Here is an 18,646-nt window from a genome sequence, read left to right as displayed (position 1 = left end):
TATTTCAGAGAGTGCCATAAATACTGTCACCTGGGGGGGCTAATCTGCTGGAAAGTAACTCTGCAGGGAAGGATCTCAGGGGTCATGGTGGACAACAAGCTCTTCATGAGCCAGCAGCATGCCCATGTGGACAAGAAAGCCAAAGGTATCATGAGGTGCCTTGGGAAGAGCATTGCCAGCAGGCTGAGGGAGATGATCCTGCCCCTCTACTCAGTCCTAGTGAGGAGCATCTGAAGCATTGTGTCCTGTTCTGGGCTCCCCAACACACGAGAGACGTGGAGCTCCTGGCACAGGTCCAGCACAAGGTGACAGAGATGATTAAGGGACTGGATCATCTCTCTAATGAGGAAAGGCTGAGGGAGCTGGGCCTGATCAGCCTCGAGCAGAGAGCACTGAGAGTGGATCTCATCCATGTCAGAGAGTGTCTGAAGGGAGGGGCATTGAAAGGATGGATCCAGGCTCTGCTCGGTGGTGCTGGGCAACAGGACAAGAAGCAATAAGCAGAAATTGATACACAGGAAGTTCCACCTGAACATGAGGAAGAACTTTACTGTGCAGGAGACCAAGTACTGTAACAGACTGCACAGAGAGGCTGTGGAGTCTCTCACACTGGAAATATTTAAGAACTATTTGGATGCAATCCTCTGCCATGTGCCCTGCTTGAGCAGAGATGTTGAACCAGATGACCTCACCTGTGATCCCTTCCCAACCTTACCCATTTTATGATAAGCATGTTAATCAGGTGCAGGGGAGTACATACATTAATATAAGTATTTCTGTACATATATTTAATATATAATGTGCATAAATTCAATATATGTACAATTCTTTTCTTACAGCTCGTGTTTTGCGTGATAAAAGCATGCATGGCATTTAAAAGTTTGTCCACAAGTAGTCCCTGCCACATGACTAGATGCAAGCCCTCTCCATGACCTGATCCACAGCTGTGCTTCCCCTATCACTGTGCCCATGGTTGTCCACAGTGCCAGGATGTGATGACACAGCACACACTGTTTTCCCTCACATTATCACTAATCATCAAATGGCAACAGTACTGTGTTTATACAATATATATCTTTGTTGCAACGGAGACTAGCCAGCTCTAGGAGAGGAAAAGCTCAGTCACAGAAAAGAGGATGTAAGGGGAACAGCAGATAAGAAGTTACTTTCTTATCACACATTATCACCCTGAAGTTTCTTATTACCCTGACACAAACTTTGGTCCTTCTTTCATGAGTAACCATTTCCCAGGAACAACATGAAGATGCCCAGTCAGGCCATGTGTGTCACTAGCACAGTATCCTGACTCTGACGGTGGTCAACAGTAAATGTCTATGAAAGAGTAAAAAAGAGGGGGAAAGAAGAAAATAACAATTCCCCAAGTACATATGATCAGCTGAAAAATCTTAAGCTGGGGATTTGAACTAAAAATAGTGTCTATGTATTTAATAGACTCTGATGGGTCTATATTGGTGAATTTGTAAAAATGGCTTTTGAATTTTTTTTCATAAAAGCTTTTGGAATCAGTAACTTTTTTGATGATGATATAGTGAAAATATATCTCTACTGAAGTTATAAGCACTTAACATTCAGAACCCCTTATTTTGTAATTTACAGCTATATGTAGCACTTCTTTTTTTAATTCTTCAACTAAAGTCTGAACAGTTTTTAGCATGTACTGGGAGGAGGAATCTTTAACATCGCAAAATTTTTGGACTCTATGATCATGTACAGGAATGGAAGCTGAAAAGAAGAAACAAATCAGGCATTAGGGTTTAAGACTTTTGAGGCATAAAATATATCTCCTAAACAGCAGCCACACCTGTAAGAAGGATGTCTTCTTACAGAATAATGACCAAAACCTCTTCAGGTAGGCAGAAACAACTTTATCCAAGTTGCTACATTCCTATTTCGAACACCTCTGAAAGATAAGGGTGTAATTTCGTAGCACTCCTGCTAAATCTTTCACTGATGGCACAGTAGCAGAATCACAATGACTCAATTTTAACATACAATCCTAATTTGAGAGACTTTAACTTGAAATTTAGGAGCCCTTTCCACTACAACTTGCACTTTTCATCAACCTGAAAAGTGTTGATGCTTTTACCTAATGACATATAAATAATATACTCTTATATGACATTCAAAAAACTCAAATTCACTCATTGTTTAGACAGCAGAGTCAGTTCAAGAAATTTGAAACACACTGCAATCAATTCTCATTTTCTGACAGAACATAGGACATTTACTTTAAGGAGTTTAAAAAGAAAAACAGAATCTATTGCTCCACCTTCACCTTGAAAATAAGAAGCCCACATCCTTAAGAGGTAGGCTTTTCTAATGGTATTTCAATTTGTAAGACCTTGGCTTAATTCCCCTTGTTTGTTTCTAAAAGCCACATCTATCCTCATGCTAACAAAAGCTTCTAAGCCCCATCTATAATGCAGTGAACAAGGGTACCACTTGCAGAGAATTCTGTAAACAGTGGCCCAGTAGAAATGTGAACCACACTGCACTCCCCTACTCTGTCAGCTGCCCTTGCAGCACCGTCCCCGTGCTCTTTTGGCCTGTAGGTCACTGCTGCTCTATGTGCCTGGCTGACATGCAGCTACTGCTGCTCATAGAAATGAGAAACCCCAAAAACCTGCAACAGCTAAATACAAGTGACTTTACCAGCAAACAGAACCTGTTGAGCCTTTACATTTTTGGGGCTATATGTATGGTAAAAGCTCTTCTCAAGCCTTTGAATCAGAATTTGCAGAATGTGGGGAATAAATATTGGTGAATTTATTTTTATTGGGAGAAAATGTTCTGGCAGAATTTCAACCAGACCTGGCACTGAGCCCCACTAATTTCCTCACAAATGTTTTTCTTATGGGTTTTCCTGATTAAACTGTGATCCTAACAGATTGATATTGGCAGACCTTAGATACACATTTGGATCTGGAGCAAGTGCACTATTACATACTTAAAAATAGAATTGAAAAAAAATAGCTGCACTTCTGTTGTTCAGGCCCTAGACAGTTAACATAAACCGTGCTTCTTTCTGCAATCACAGTATTTGTATTTCATTCCATCACTCTGACTAAAACATGACAGCAGTTACCTTTCTGAACAAATTCCAAAAAGCTCACATACTTCCAACTATTTGTCCCTTGCTGTGCTGAGGATGTCTTCCCAGGCTACTACTGCTGCTTCTCTTCTCCCATATTTGGAAGTTGGCCTTCAGCATGGAGATCCCTTGTGGGTTTCTGTTTAAATTCCAGAGTCACTGGTGCACATTACCATTTCCTTCAGCTGATGTAAATCAAATACAGTATGAGTGAAAAATGTGAGTCTAGGCTTGGCTAACTGCTTTGCAAGGGGAACAGTGAGGAAGGCAGAAAGTTTGTCCCAGAAGGCAACGTTTCACAAGCACAGCAAGCTTTGCACAGTGGGACATTGCTGAGGCTGTGGCCCCTCTTTCAGCATCAGTTTGCACAAACTTTACCACTGAGTTGGCAGTGCTGACACAGTATGCAACAGAGGAGAACTCACATGGAAAATATTATTGCCTGGCATCAGGGACATTTTTCTATATACAAAGGCCAAAACCAACACAGGAATTTATTTCACTTCTGGCATTTTAGGGCATTTAATAGCCTATAATTTTTGCTTCTCATACTCCAGCAGCTTCAAGAAAGCAGAACCCAAATAGCTCCTAATTTCAAAAAAAACATTAAATTTTTTATTAATCAGCTGTTGCCTTTTGTAAGTATACTGAATACATGATGTAGTATTGCATATAATGCCTTATATAGGAATTATTTTGAAATATTTTAAAAGAACTAATGGTTTACAGACAAGCTCCTTTAAGACAGGATTTATGAACCTCTCACTCCTAACTCTGAATACTGAGATGGCAATGTCACCTGTGGTTTGGGGCACAATGCCACTAACACCTGACACCTACAGGAAAGCAAGGCACAGCACAAGGATTTTTCCCTATAGATAAAAGAGTCACAGTTTGATATTTAATAGCTAGGAATCCAGCTATCAAGGAGACTAAGAGGAAGATGATAATGTTTTTGGTAGACTGAAGAGATTCTAAAACAAATCACACACCATGACAACAGATTTTTCAGGCCCAGCATGAATCTATGTTATTTTGGATTCTTCCCTTTACAGTGGGATAAAACTCTCACTGCAATCCTAATAATCTTTAAAATCATGAGTGCCAGTGTTGAATCCACACTGTCTCTCTGTAATGCCATTGCATTTGAATGTGGAACACAGAACAAAAATGTTCACAAAGCAATCTTACAATGAGTCCCTACTGAATTTTCCCCAAGTACAAGGTCCAATTATATGAAAATAACTGCAAGTTCAGGACCTGGGGGCAGGAAGAAGGAAGTATTTTTGCATTAGGTTGTCTTTCTCTATTGTAATTACTTGAAGCTCTTCTGAGACATTTGGAAGTGTTTTAGTTAAGCTGTATTACTGAATACAACACAGATAAGAAACTCAAAAGTATGTCAAAAAAGTATATTTATTCTGTGGATTCCTATCTCCACTGTATATGGAGGGAGTCTACAAATTGATACAGAAATTAAGTGCTATTTAGCATTTTCTCTTTGAAGCCCAATTGGGCCATTTGGTATTTGTTGATATCAATAAACTCTTATATCTACTAATACATGGCTACAAATCTTTAGCTTGCACACTAAAGCAGGTTATTATAAAAGCCATAAAGAAGCTACAAAAAAATTAATTATCTCTACAATTATGCAGTTAAAAACCAATGACATGCAGGCATATATAGAAAGAGTTCATTATTACTCCATGTAGTAGTTCTTAATTTCAGCCAGTGGCTTTTCAAGAAGCATTGCCCAGTCTAAGGGCTTTGATCTCGTGGTGAATTTGAGCAAACACAGAATTGCAGAACCTATCAAGCCTGTTAATCCTGTAGTAGGGAAATAAATAACTTATGAGACTCCAAACCAGCAGAACATTTAAAATTTCAGACCAAACTTACACTTCCCAACACACGCATGCTTTAATAGTAGACTAAGTCAAATCCAACACAAGGAAACACTAGGAAAGAAGTTGATACATACAAACATATAACTTAGAAATCAGAGAAAAGCCTGCAGAGACAGTGATGAACATGTACCCCTACTCCCAAAAAAATCACGTATTGCTTAGCTCATCTTGGAGGCTGATTTGGATACAGAGGTCTTTGAAATGAAATTGAACATATCTGCACACAAAAATAATCAAGGATTGAGTATCAAGATAAGCTCTTGCAAGGCAGATAAAAAATGTGAGACCTTAACTGTAGGCATCTCACCTGATATATCTGTTCTTTTCAGAGCAAAGCAAAACAGAGGAAGCTGAAACTGATCAACAGGAGTAATTTAAAACAGCCTTCTCTTTTTAAGGAAGTACACCAAGCCCATACAAGAAGTTGGTTGCCACATCTCAGCTGGTAAATGCAGCAGCTGTGTTAACTGCCTGACAACAAGAGCTTTACTGCTCTCACAAAGCCTGTTCTTAGAAAGCAGTCAGAGAGCAGCAATGCTTCATATTTGCCTCAATTTCCTTGTGCCCATGTGTAGAAATGACCATAAATATTAGCCAAAATCCCTATTTGCAAAATGAACGTTTACACTGTTAAAATGGTCACCCACTGTAAATAAAGCACTTGGATTGTTTACCAGGTAGTCAATTACATTGAGCTCTGAGCCAGTGTAGGAGTCAAGCTCCTGAAAACCACCTGCTGCTCTATGAAACACCAAAGTCTGCTGTGGGTTAATAGCAACCTTAGCACAAGAGTAGAAAGATTTTTTGTTTGCATTTACTGTGAAGAGACTGTATAATTTTAACTGCACATACCCTATCATGTGTGCTTTGCATGTACATAATATTTTCACCTGCAATTTTTTAGACAAAAAGTTGAAAAATGCTTTTTTTGAACCTCATCCCTAATTAGCAGTTTCTCGAATAAATACACAAAAATATGTACTTATTATGCTTACCTTTCTTTTCTACATATTTCATGTTCTTAAAAGCATTCCTTGAATTTTGTTGTTACAATTGTTGCAATACTTACTCCACAATAAACCACTTCAGAATGTAGTGTAGTTAAAAAAAGTTTTGGGTTCAGTGCAATTGACACAGTAACTGAGAAGATGAAAAAAATTAACTCCATTTGCACTCTTGGTTTCCCAGCAGAACTTCTAGCAAGAAACCCTTTGCAGGAGACAGGGAATTGGTAGCAGCCTTCTCTGCTGACCTAAGCCCCACTACGTCTGCACAGCAACAGAACACAGCTATAGAAGGGCAGCTGGGAACCAAGTGGTGTTGTATGATGAAACAAAGTTTGTATTATGGAGCTGGATGACAACTGTGATGTAAACTTTCCAGTTGTAATAGGCTGCTCCCATCTAGCTGAGATAGTGAGTCAGTGTATAAAAATTCTGAAGTGTTGGTGTCATTGCAGTTCCCAGAACACAGCCAGCCAAGATGCAAAACTAAACAGAACCTAGCCTGGTTTCATGGCAAAAGTCATCTGTATAATGGCAAAGCACATTGACAGGCCATTGTGGTGAAGTTACACTGTCAAACACCTTAGTAATCTGCTCTTTTTTCTCCAAGGTTGTCATTTATTAGGCATGAAATTTATTCCTCCTGTGCCAGTCACCTACACACTAGAGCTGTCAGTATAGTAATACCATTCTACAACAAACTCATGACAAATTTTAAATTTATGTTTAAGGTGAACATTACTGCAGAAAGAAAAAAAAACCCACAACACCTTTTTACTTAAAATTCAATCATCCATTGCTTACTCCTTAGATTACCCAGTTAATGCTTGATAAGAGGGAAATGCAGAAGGTCCACTGACTGACAGTAGCCTCCAGTTCTCCAGAAGCTGATAATATGGACTCTAAATTTCAACATGTGCTTAAATCTTCATAGGATCAAGACACTTATACAATCCAGTTACACATTTTATGAAAATAACATTTCTGTAAATTTCCTCAGGTAGCTAATTAGTTTTTACTCTGAAAACTTAGCAGCTGGTGCAGTAAAGGAACAAGAGCAGATGATTCCAGGGAAAAGTGATTAATCACAGACAAGTGTATTTGCCTAGAAAGCATAATTGTTCTCTGCTGTGGTACCTAATACTGAAAATAACTACTGTAAAATGGAGGCTAGTACTTTGAGCTAATCAGACATATTCACTTCCATTAAGTATTAATACTAGCACAATACCTTACAACTGCAGACAACTGCAGGTTCACAAACCTCTTTGCAGACAGCTCAGTTCCACTGCTCCCAGCACTTGCAGCTGCAGAGCCATGTACCCTGAGAATGGGATACAGAGCTCCCCAAAAGACACTGTGGCAGAGGCTGCATTGCAGCTACACATTTTGTAAGCACACAGTGTCCTCCCTTTCTCCACCTATTGCTTCTGTATTCATACATCTCACCTCAGTGGAAGTAAAGAGAGAATTTCTTTGCTTTGTTAAAAGACTTGTGGAAAAAGGAGAATTTATTTGCTCATTTGGGTCATAGAGATAGTATATCCCAAATGACAATGGAGATTTCTGTAAGCAGAAGAGTCCACTGACATCAGGTTTTCTGCAGAACTGGGTTTAACTGGACTCACCTGAGTTTGTATGAAACAATAAAAGACATGGAAAGATGTTATCTTATTTCAAATCTTCCATATCTTATCAGTGATTTCTCATGGACAGCTCCTCACAGCACTGACTCCTTTACAGTACAGACACAAACTCCATCTCTCCTCACAGCACAACCAAAAACCTCCAGCCCTCTCCTCACCCAGCTATCCCACTCTTTCTAGCACTCGTCTTCTTATTGGACACAGCTGTGGCCTATTAAGGGCAGGGCTGTTCCTAATCTTTGGTGATTGGTACAGCTGCAACTCCTCAGGGGTGAGATTGCCTTCTGCACTATCTCTATTTTCTTATTTCTATCCCTCCACAGAAAGAATGCCTCAGAAGCTAATCCTTTCATTCTAAGCACATTAACTTACTTGAGATGCTGGTCACCATTGTCATACTAATAACAGATACTAGTTCTTAATAATATTAACAATTTGAGTGTGAAGAAAGAAAAGGAGATTTTGCATCCCTTTGCTTGTTTTGTTTGATATGCAATACCATATTGGAAGAGAACAAAAGACATCACATGTTTCCATCCTGGATTTTATAAACAGAAAATATCAAATCTATCATTACTTTGTAATAATCTACTAGGACCCAATGAATTGATAATTAATGTAGAACCTGGGGAAACAACATCACAGTAAGAAACAGAAATTTTTGAAAAAAGTACCTGCCTCAAAGCTCTTACTCATATGACATCAATGTGACAGCTGTGAATACTGCAAAAGAAAGAGAAAACTTTGTAAATTTCATACTTCAAAAGAAAAAAAACTCCAACAACCAGAAAAGCAGTGTTACATATACTGCTGTTAATTGCACGGAATTTTGCTGGATGTGGCTTCAAAAATTAGGCAGCCACACCAATAGCATGGAGGAAATTTCACTGATGGACATGCAGTACAGTCACATAATGCAAAGAATAAAATTTCAATTTTGTATGGGCAAAAATTACACCAATATAGGTGAAATAGTGAAACAAACTCTTAATACCAATACATCCCAAATACAAATATAGGTTTTGGTCCTGTAGGCAGGAAAAGTTCCAGGAGGCCACCAAAAATTTCCATCTGTTCTGTATTTTAATTTGCCTATAGTAAGTGTACCTATTTGAGGTACCAGATCAGCCTTTTATAATGATCAGATAACACTTCTTCCTGAAAGTCATATGCACAAACATGCATATTTCAGCCATAAGTCAGTACACACAATCCTAAATCTAAAGCAATTATTTTTAATCAAAGAGGTTTGCTAATGTGCAAGTTCCACAAATTACTAAGTAAGTGGGGTTTATTAAACTTGCATACTTCCATAAAACAGAATTTAGCAGATTATTAGACATGGACTAATTGCTTTTTGCAATTTCCAGATCCTGCACACTGCTGTTGAGAAGGATTTTTATCTATTCTCATTATTACTGATCCACAGTATGTGAAAGAGGCACTGCTAGGCACATATATGCTAAAAATGGTACCTGCTATACAGCCAATAGCAAACAACATAAGCTACTCTTACAGTGCACAGTTCAAGTAGCTTAAAACACTCCTTGCTGCTGAAAGACCGATCCTGTAATTATGTTTTGCATGCCAATAGCATCATTTGATTATCTGTTATTGAGCCCACAGGTGCACCTCTTTCCAAACCAAGTGGACTTGTACAACGTGGAAGTTAGTACTATGATTTCTACTAATGGAGAGTCAATAAACACACAGACAGAAATATAATTTCCATAATACTAAAAAGAGAACAGTAAGCAAACCAAAACAAAAAGAAAACTTCTGAGTTAAAGGTGGTGCTAAGATATCTTAACCCTGAACAAAACCTGGTTTTCATAGCTTTTTAGGCCTACAACTTGTAGCTGTCCCAGTAGCTCCAACAGCGACACCAGTACAAGTTACAAAGAGATCCTTGAGCTCACACCAGCCTTGCTGATTTAACTGCTCTTTCTATACGTGTCTGTGTTTTCTGGTAGGAGAGGCTGTGTTCAAACACTGCACAGAAAACACATTGTTTGCTCTGGACCACTTCAGAGTGCAACCTAGTCTGACAGGGACATTGATTTATAGCTTAAAATAGCAGCACAGGGCTAAAAACTCCTAGAAGGCAGCAATAACTTTCCAAATCTGAACCTGCGCTCTTTTATCAAAGAAAGTGAGAAGCGTAGACTGTAACTCCTGACTCACGTTTTATTACCACGAGTGCTGCCCGTGCCACAAGAAACCGTGCCCGGGACACGCCAGAGGGCGGGGCTCACCCCGAGCCGTGCTGGGACCGGCAGCCGCGCTCCCACACGGGCGCTCCGGGGAAGTGGGGATTTATGTTCCTCTCTGCCTACGGCTTGTACCCCTTCTCCCGACACCACACCGCTCACCTAAGTGTATTTAAACAAGCTCCCGCTGTTACCACCACTCATAGCGGTAAAACCCGAGCCGAGGTTCACGCTCCCGGTACGTGCTGCCCCGCAGGGCCGCCGCCGCCTCAGCGCTGTCCCGCCGTGTCCCCTCAGCCGCTGAGGGGCGGCGCGCGGGGAGCGGGACGGCGCGGACAGCCCTCCCCACCCGAGCGCGGTCGAGAATCAGCGCCCGCAGCCTCTCGCCACTTTTCCTCACTGTGGGCGGAAGCGTTCGGGCCGCGCCCAGGGCGGACCGCGCAGAGCCGGCTGCGGTGAGAACGCACACCCCGCACGAAGCGGCGCGCCCCAGGCAGCCTGGGGACAGCGGGTCCGGCCAGGAGGGCCACCTCTCCTTCGACCACTCCCGTCCTAGTGGTGCCCAGCCCCACGCGCCCAGCCAGGCGGTCACGCTCCGCCTCAGCTCAACGCAGCGAACTCGCTCCGGCGGCGGGCGTGGCGCAGGAATCCCACCGCCCTCGCCCCCCGCGATCCCGGCACCCTGGCATTAACCGTCTCCTTATATGGACACCAGAATGTCTGACGTCATCTCGACGCTGGGAAACTAGCGCCCGCGCAACCAAGCTTGGTTGGGAAGGCGGGTGGTGCGGGAAAGGCGGGGGGTGGAGGGGAAGGAGGCTCTGGAATGTTGATGGACGCGGCGTTGCGCCACTGGGAGTGGGGGCCCGGCTCGGCCATTGGGCAAGGCGGCCGGGGGCGGGAGCCGCGGGCGGGGCGGGTTGTGGCGCTTGAAAAGCCGCCGCCTGGCTAAGGAGCGGTGCCAGTGTAGGGTGGGCGCTGCCAGCGGAGGGTAGGAGGGCAGCGAGTTCGAGTCCCGCCTCCGCGAGCCTAAGCCGGCAGCCGCTTCTCCGTGTGCCGCACTCCGCTCCGGGGCGAGGGGACCTCGGAGTGGGCGTTTGGTTTTCTGTTCTTCCTCCTTTTCCTCTTCGCGCGGAGGCCGCGGCTTTCTCTGTGGGGCGCCAGCCCGCAGGGACAGAGTTTGCCAGGAGTTTGTGCCGAGTTCGGGCCCCGGCCCCCCACCCCGCCGCCGCCATGCCCGTCTTCCACACGCGCACCATCGAGAGCATCCTGGAGCCGGTGGCCCAGCAGATCTCCCACCTGGTCATCATGCACGAAGAGGGGGAGGTGGACGGCAAGGCCATCCCGGACCTCACCGCCCCCGTATCGGCCGTGCAGGCCGCTGTCAGCAACCTGGTGCGGGTGAGTAGCGGCGGCTGGCCCGCCTCCTCCGCGCCTTCTCCTGGGAACGACTTTGGCCGCCGCGGCCAACTTGGGAGTGCGGCGGCGCCCGCCCGGCCCGGGTTGTCGCGGACAGGTGTCCCGGGCCCCGCCCCGTGAGGAGCGGCTGGGCGCGGTGCTGAGGCCCAGGAAAGGGTTAAGTTGGAAGGCTGGCTGGACCTCTGCGGCTCCCGCCTGTAAGCCGCCGTCGTTTGTTCCCGCTCCGGCCGGCGGAGGAGCCGTGAGAGCCGTGCAGCGGAGCAGTGAGTTTGTCCCAAGAGCGAGTTGCTCGCCGTCTCGGAGCGAAGAGAAGCCTATGCCCACCTGAGGCGAGGCATCCCATTAAAGTGCAGTAAAGCGCGGTAGTTGCTGCTTTCATACCCGCCCCGAAACGCTTCACAGATGGCTCTGATACGCTGCGTGGTTCTTTGCTGCCTAGGAAACTCCTATTTTAAGTGTATGCGCTATAAAAGGCAAAATACTTACTTGGCGTGAGCCTATCCAAAAAATCCCAAACCCAACCAATAATAAAGCCCCGACCTCCCAGGCATTTGGGTTTCATTTTTAAATCGGTGGGGGCTGGCCCTTCCTTATCAGTGCAGAAGTTGAGGCGGGACAGACCTGTGGCTTCCAGGCAAAGTCTGGAGCTGTGAATCGTTCTTGTTACTTAGCCTCGAGTGTGAGTTACTGTTTGCTTGTGGTGAGCTAAAGGTGACGGAAATTTGGCCTACTCTTTCGACTTGTTGAAAGCGGTTATGCATAGCTTGTCTCTTTAAGATCTGAGTATTTGCAGTATGGACACTGCAGTGTGAGAAGTGCAAGTGACTAATACATTTGAAATGTTTCAGTCCTATTAGCACTTTTATAATAAACAAAAGAATAACGAACTGTTGCAAAGCAGAAATACTTTCTTTGATATAGAAAGCACTGTGACATTGCCTACTCTTCTACTGCATTAAGAATTACCTGGTAACACTTACCTTACACCTTTGTTGAGCTTGTTTACAAGTACTGTTTACAAGTACTGAATACATGTTCCTTGCTCATTTTGAATCCTGTTAAATTCTGAAGTCGTTCCTAGCAAAAAATAACTCTTGCCAGTAAATGAATAAATGGAAAGGTACCTCTTGCTGCCTCTTTGCCTTAAAATGAGTAGCTATGCAAGTTAAAATACTGTGTCGCTGTTAACCAATGTTTGAGTGCACTGAAATCATGAGACTTGTGGGTATAAGAAGCTGTCAGGATGACTAATGTATGTGATGTGTTAATCATGTTTTGGCCTGTACTACTGGCTGCTGCTAGAATAACTTGCCACTTGGAGGTTTTGCAGTTTACTACAGTGTAACTAGGTTTCTTGGTCGCCATGACTATAAATATTACAGACTGTCTAGAATACTTGTGCTTCTTGCTGACTATAGCAGCCACTCATCTCTTTATGAAGAGCAGTTGTTCTGCAGCAGTTCACTGATGTAATAGGTGTTTTGGCTGTAAGGGTGCGAAGCCTGTGCGTATGAAATACTTTTCCTTGAAAGGAAGGACATTGGAATAATGCTTTGCTTCTCTGAGCTAACCCTGTAACCCTGGGTTGTGTGACTATTTTTCTTCACCCCACCTTTATCTCAAAAGAAACTTGATCTGATAAAATTTCATTTATTAGAGAAATACAGAAACAGATTTAGTTTCCTTCTGCAGCTTGCTAATGCTAGATCTTTCATTTTGGACTGTTTTGGAAGCCTCTGTTTTTCTCTTCTTGTCTGCTGGTTTGATAAAAGGAATGATTGTTGAATTATTTTTTCTGTGTTTATTCACAAAGAGCCAATAAAAGTGGGGTAATCTGAGGTGATAGTTACCATGAAGATACCCTGATCTGCTAAAATACAGCTTTGTCTATATTAGGAAAAGTGCAGAATTGATGTTCTCATTCCTATCTGAAGCTCTGTTTTCAGTGCATTGCTCTGAAGTGTAAAGGTGATTTATGAAACAGCAGTTTCACAGGAGCAGGAGAATTTGTGCAGACAGGTTCTCGAATTACGAGCCTTCTGGTGGCTTCCTAGGTGACAGCAAAGATGGAGTTGTCAGTGCAACCAAGAGAATAATGTGGTGCTGGCTTGGTTTGTTGCTTGCTGTCTGCTCAGGGTTCTCAGTGTAGTGTGAGTATCACAAAGCACATAAAGAAAAGTACTGAGAAGCAGGGAGTTTTTTAGTGATAAATTTTCATATACAGCAGTATTACTCTCCAGCTACCCAGCCTATAGTAAGGATTCTGCAGTTTGGAAAATGCAATATTTAATTGATCTAACTATCATGTGTGTGTAATTGCTGGTAGCGGTGCTTGAAGGCCTTGAAGACGTACTGTGCTGAAGGCCTAGAAGATATTTCCTAGTGCATTTTCCCTCACAGTATGACTATATGGCTGTAAGGAAGGACCTGTGTGCAACAACTTGAACATTCCTGAGATGGAGCTAGCACAATACACCACTCAAGATGGAATAGAGGTTGATAGATATGACAGTCTTACATTAGGACTATTAGGTGAGTCAAAAGGGTCCTCCTCCTAAATACCCTGACTGGAGACCTTTATAAGAGAACTCTTCCTTTGGCATGCATTTCTGTATTTCCTGTCATTAATGGTTCTGCTGTGTTTCAAGGTTTGCCTGAAGCCATCTTAAATTACATACCTTTTTTAATGTAAAGTTTGCACACTCAAGTGGACCTATCCTAGAGATACTGCCTTGTCAGAACCTAATTGTAAAGTGATTGTGGAGAAGAGATGGTCCAAGTCATTGTTGAAGTTAATGAAATAACTAAATCTTTTACAAGTTAGTCATTGCTGTAGTAAAATACCAAAGCAAGACTTGGTACTCTTTCCAATATGCGACAGTTTGCTTTTACTGATTATTTTGTATCTTGATTATTTTGGGAATCTTTTGCACAATAATTCTCAAATTGTTTTGAAGCATTTTGATGAAATTTCTTAACTGTGGTGTGAAGTTCTTGTTGCCTGTGCAAAAATATAATGTGGAGGTAACATCAGAAGCTTTTTTACATGGAAATCAAATTTGACTGGAGGCAGGAATTTGAGGGAGAGGTTCAGATACCACAAGACTACAAATGTACTAAATTGGTCCTTCTTTTAACTGAAAATCTTAATGTTTGTATTGGCCTGTATTTATAGTGGATGTGTGCCTCTTATGGGAAAGAAGGTTGGCATTTGGTATTTCTTTTATCTAAAAGACGTGACACTGTAAATCAGCAGAAGTGGTGCTGGTGGTGGGTAATAGTCAAGGCTCCCTAATAGGTATGGAATAATTTTGAGCTTGCTAAATATCCTATTAGTTTAGAGGAGAGTGAAATTTTGAGTTTTAACTAGTCAAATTTCCCAGGGAGGAAATTAACCATGTGGTGATTTTCTAGTTGTTTTAGGCTTTCTCCCCCCCTCCCCCAATTGTTTTGTTTTCTTGGTTGGGTGTTTTGTTTTTTTTTTTTTTTTTGTGTTTTTTTTTTTTTTTTTTTTTTGTTTTTTTTTTTTTTTTTTTACTTCACCAGACTTTTAGCCTATTTTAAAAATAAGGATTTTATCAAGGATGGCTGATGATAATGCAGAAATGGTGATCCAATCACACATTATATATATGGTTTTATTTCATGGAGGAGAAAAAAACCTGCTACTTGGCAGCAGTGAATTTACAAGCATTTATGTTCAGACCAATGTTATATTATTGCCAAAGAGAGAAAGCAAATTCTACCCTGATGTTGTAAGCTCCATAGTGCTTTGTATGGATCCTGGCAGTCTGTCAGTACAGGCAGAGCCTGCTCTGGTCACTTCTCTCTGCTGTTCCACACAGAGCTGCCTCAGAGCTGTGTTGCTGTTGCTCTGCCAAATGCCAACAATACCATGGGTGAGGCTGCTGAGTTTGACAGATTAGGTTGTAATTCTCTGCATGAAAACTAAGGTAGTAGAAGGGACTTGGGAAGCACACAATTTAAAATACTGGAGCAGGCTCAGCAGCTCAAGGAGTTGTTGGTTTTTCAGAGTCTGGGCTGGTGAATGAGGTCAATGGCCTAAAAGACCTGCTTTATCTGAGACCAGTTGCTTGAGACTTACCCTGTGTTCATGTCCTTAATTTTCATGGAGCTTGGGGCATCTGAGCAAAGTGACACTCCTATGAAATCTCATGGTGGAAGATTTAAGACGCTAATGGTAACAAGTGAATTTCAGAACAGGGATCTGCTCTGAAAAAACAGTGCTTGTCTATTTGATGATGCAACTTCTGCCATTCCATCCTGTGTGTTGTCCTTTTATGTGTGAGTCTACTTCACAAGTGTGTCTATGCTTCCAGTTTCTATTAATTATTTTTTTAATGGGAAAAAAATGCTTTACTTGCTATTAAATTGCTGATGACCACATTTCTTAAGAAGATATTATTGTTGTATGCTGTGATATGACTTTATTTACTTACTGAGGTTTGGAGGCTTATGAAGCACTACTGACACCTCTCAGCTACTAGCCATGGCTAGCCAGGTCAGGCCTGACTAGGTCAGGCTAATCATCAGGAAGGGTCTCTTAGATTATAAGTCTCCTGTCTCATAGTCAAGGTTTATCAGATGTTTCCTTTAAGTAGGTCTGGGCCAAGTACTATTTTAAAATGTAAATAAAAGCACTCTAGAGTAAGATTAAGCTTGACTGGAGATTGTACTGGAGATTGTACTGGAGATTGTACAGGGAACAAGACCCTGTACTGCTGGGTCAAAGTCACATGTGTCAAAGGTTTTTATGATTTCCTAAAGTTGTGAGGTTGGTCTCCTTCACCTACCACCAGCTGAAGCCCACCCCATCTAGGCACAACTAAAAGTACCCAGATAGCTCTTAAAACAGATGGAATTAATACCAGTACTTCAGCAGAGAAATAAAGTTTAAACTAAACAAAAGAGTTAACAGAGGGAGTGTTGCATTTACTGTAGCTGTAGCAGCTGTCCTGTCTCAGCAGAGGAAGAAGCAGCAATCACCTGAAGCCACTGGCATGTTCTGTCTGCATCCAGGGCCTCTGACAGGTGAGAAGTTGCCTGGGGTTGTAGGGTCATTTGGAAAGGGATATCCATCTTCCCTGGCCAGGCTGTAAATTGTCCACTGATACCTGCCAACCACCAGCTTGGAAAACACCTGTTTAAATGAAATTGTGAAGGATGCAGCCTGCCTTGAAATCCTTGCCATGATTTCAGCAGCAAAAGTCAAATACACAGGTAACACCTGGAATGAGGAGAAGTGCTCTGTTGAGGAGAGTGGATGGTAAGGCAGCTTTATCATCCTAAGTTTTCTTTGGCATAGCTGGCTTGCCTGTAACTCAGGCTACAAAGATAGGAGTGAGCTGTTGTGAGCAGCTTAGAGTTTCTCTTTTTTTGAGGGGCAAAATTAGCTTGCAATATGTTTATATATCTTGGAAAAGGATGGAGAAGAAAGGAAAAAGATAAGCTTTTTTCCTTGCAGAATTTCTACACAGCACAAAAGATGACTCTCAAGGAGGCTCTGGTTTTTGCATTTTTCCTTGATGTTTGTAACTTGTCATGGGATATGTATAGACCTGTGCCTCCCTATTTCCAGTTTATTATGTTATGTTTTGAAGCTGAAAGAAATGGTTAAAAGAGCAGATAATCTGAACTCTACAGAGCTCCAAATTACTAGCAAGTGAATGAGCACTAGAATAAGCTTGAAGATCTCATTAGAGAATGTCTTTACACTACACCTTTCTAGGTCTTACCTGTGAGTAGTAGAAAACAGATTAGTGTTTTACAAATAATAATAATAATTTCCCTGTTTTTAAAATTAGAACATCTTTTTTCAGTGCACAGTGATTTCTTCAGGGATCATTTACCATTCTGGGAACTGTGGCCATGTGCTCTGAGAAAGTGGATCAACCCCATCAGGCTGTGTGTATGGGAGGAGCTGGGAGAAGAGTGATTAATGAGACAGAAAGCAACTTTGTAATAACAAAAGCACATCATAAACTTCTTTCTTGCTTTTATCTGTTAGGAATCATCTTTACTTAAGTGATTAGTTTGATTTGAATGGAATCATCTCTTTGTTGTGTTATTGTGTTTGGATACTTAATTTATTCCAGTCTCCTCCATCAGCTTTAAAAGCAATCTTTTGTTCTCTCTTCCTTTAAATGTACATAGAGATTGTTAAATGTGTCCTCATATGCAGCTTGCTTTTTTGGCCATAAAAACTGAGACTATTATTGTGGAATGGATAGTCTTTAAGTGGCAGTTGGATTAAAAAGTTCCATATGCCAAGAATCTGGTGAATACCACTTCTGCTTTTAAAACTTACTAAAATGCTTTTTTCTGCAGTGCTTACTAAATGTTTTTCCCACCAGTGTGGGAAGAGTTAAACTCATGTTAAGGACCAGTGTTTTTTAGCCATTTGTTCTTCCTGATTTAGTCTTGTAACATTTAGTCTTGTAACTTTAGAGAGTGATGTAATTTTGCTTTGTATTTTGAAACACAGAGATACTTTTCTCCACATAGTGATATTGGACTGCTCATTCAGGCAGGCCTCCTGCCACTTGGGCTTGTCTTCCTGCTCATCAGGATGAACCAGCTCTCCAGAATTTCTCTTTCTAGGACTGTGTTCTATGTGATTTCTCCAGTTAGGTCCCTGAAGAGGCTAAATTTGGTTCTGAAGCTCAAGCTCTGATTTGTCTTTTTCCTTTCAGGATTCTTAGTTCTACCATTTAATGGTTACTCCACCTGTCATTGGCATTCCCAATCAATTCTTCTGTTTCTAACAGCAGAGCCTTCCTGCCTTCACCTCCTCACTCTATATCTACCAGTAAAAGATAATTAGAGCTTACAGTCTGTGAGAGGAAAGGTACAGGCAAGCAGTTTTCATACTAAACTGAATTTTTGGGATGGCTTAAGAAGGTTTCATTTCAGCAAGTATCATGCTTAATCTTTGACCTAAGGTACATATGGTGCATAAATAAAATGGTGAATAGCAGAGCTGAGAAAGCACTGCTTTGGTGAAATTGACAAGCTTTATGTTCAGATATCTTTGTGTATGCAGCTTAAAATGTTTGGGTATGTTGCAGCTGTTCTGGTCTCATTGCTCAATGTTTAACACGTGTTTGTGGGAATAGTAAAATGCAATGGTATTCAGTTTGAACTTCATTTTAGTAGCTGAACCTTAGAATGAGCTAGACACAAGCCTGCCCCTCCTTAAATGCTGAAAAGCATGCAAGAAAAGAGCCATGGCCATTAATTTCATAAATTGAGTATGTGCTACAGTACAGTGTGAGAAATGGTGAGTACAGAAGTGCTACAGTAGCAGTGTCAGAAATGGTCGTGT

General features: G+C 41.9%; 1 protein-coding gene across 1 annotated transcript in view; it reads left to right on the top strand.

The window, feature by feature from the left end:
- The first annotated feature begins 10,856 nt into the window (after nt 1-10,856).
- Nucleotides 10,857-18,646, top strand: part of VCL (vinculin) — a 53,277-nt gene continuing 45,487 nt past the window's right edge. Inside the window, exon 1 of the mRNA XM_058810796.1 lies at nt 10,857-11,283. Within this exon, the coding sequence (XP_058666779.1) occupies nt 11,116-11,283 (168 nt within the window). The 5' untranslated portion in view covers nt 10,857-11,115. The remainder of the gene's footprint in view (nt 11,284-18,646) is intronic.

This window comes from Ammospiza caudacuta, chromosome 9 (assembly GCF_027887145.1).
Source record: "Ammospiza caudacuta isolate bAmmCau1 chromosome 9, bAmmCau1.pri, whole genome shotgun sequence".
Lineage (NCBI taxonomy): Eukaryota > Metazoa > Chordata > Aves > Passeriformes > Passerellidae > Ammospiza > Ammospiza caudacuta.
Note: the sequence above shows the minus strand (reverse complement) of the source record. Positions and strands in the feature narration are given on the sequence as shown.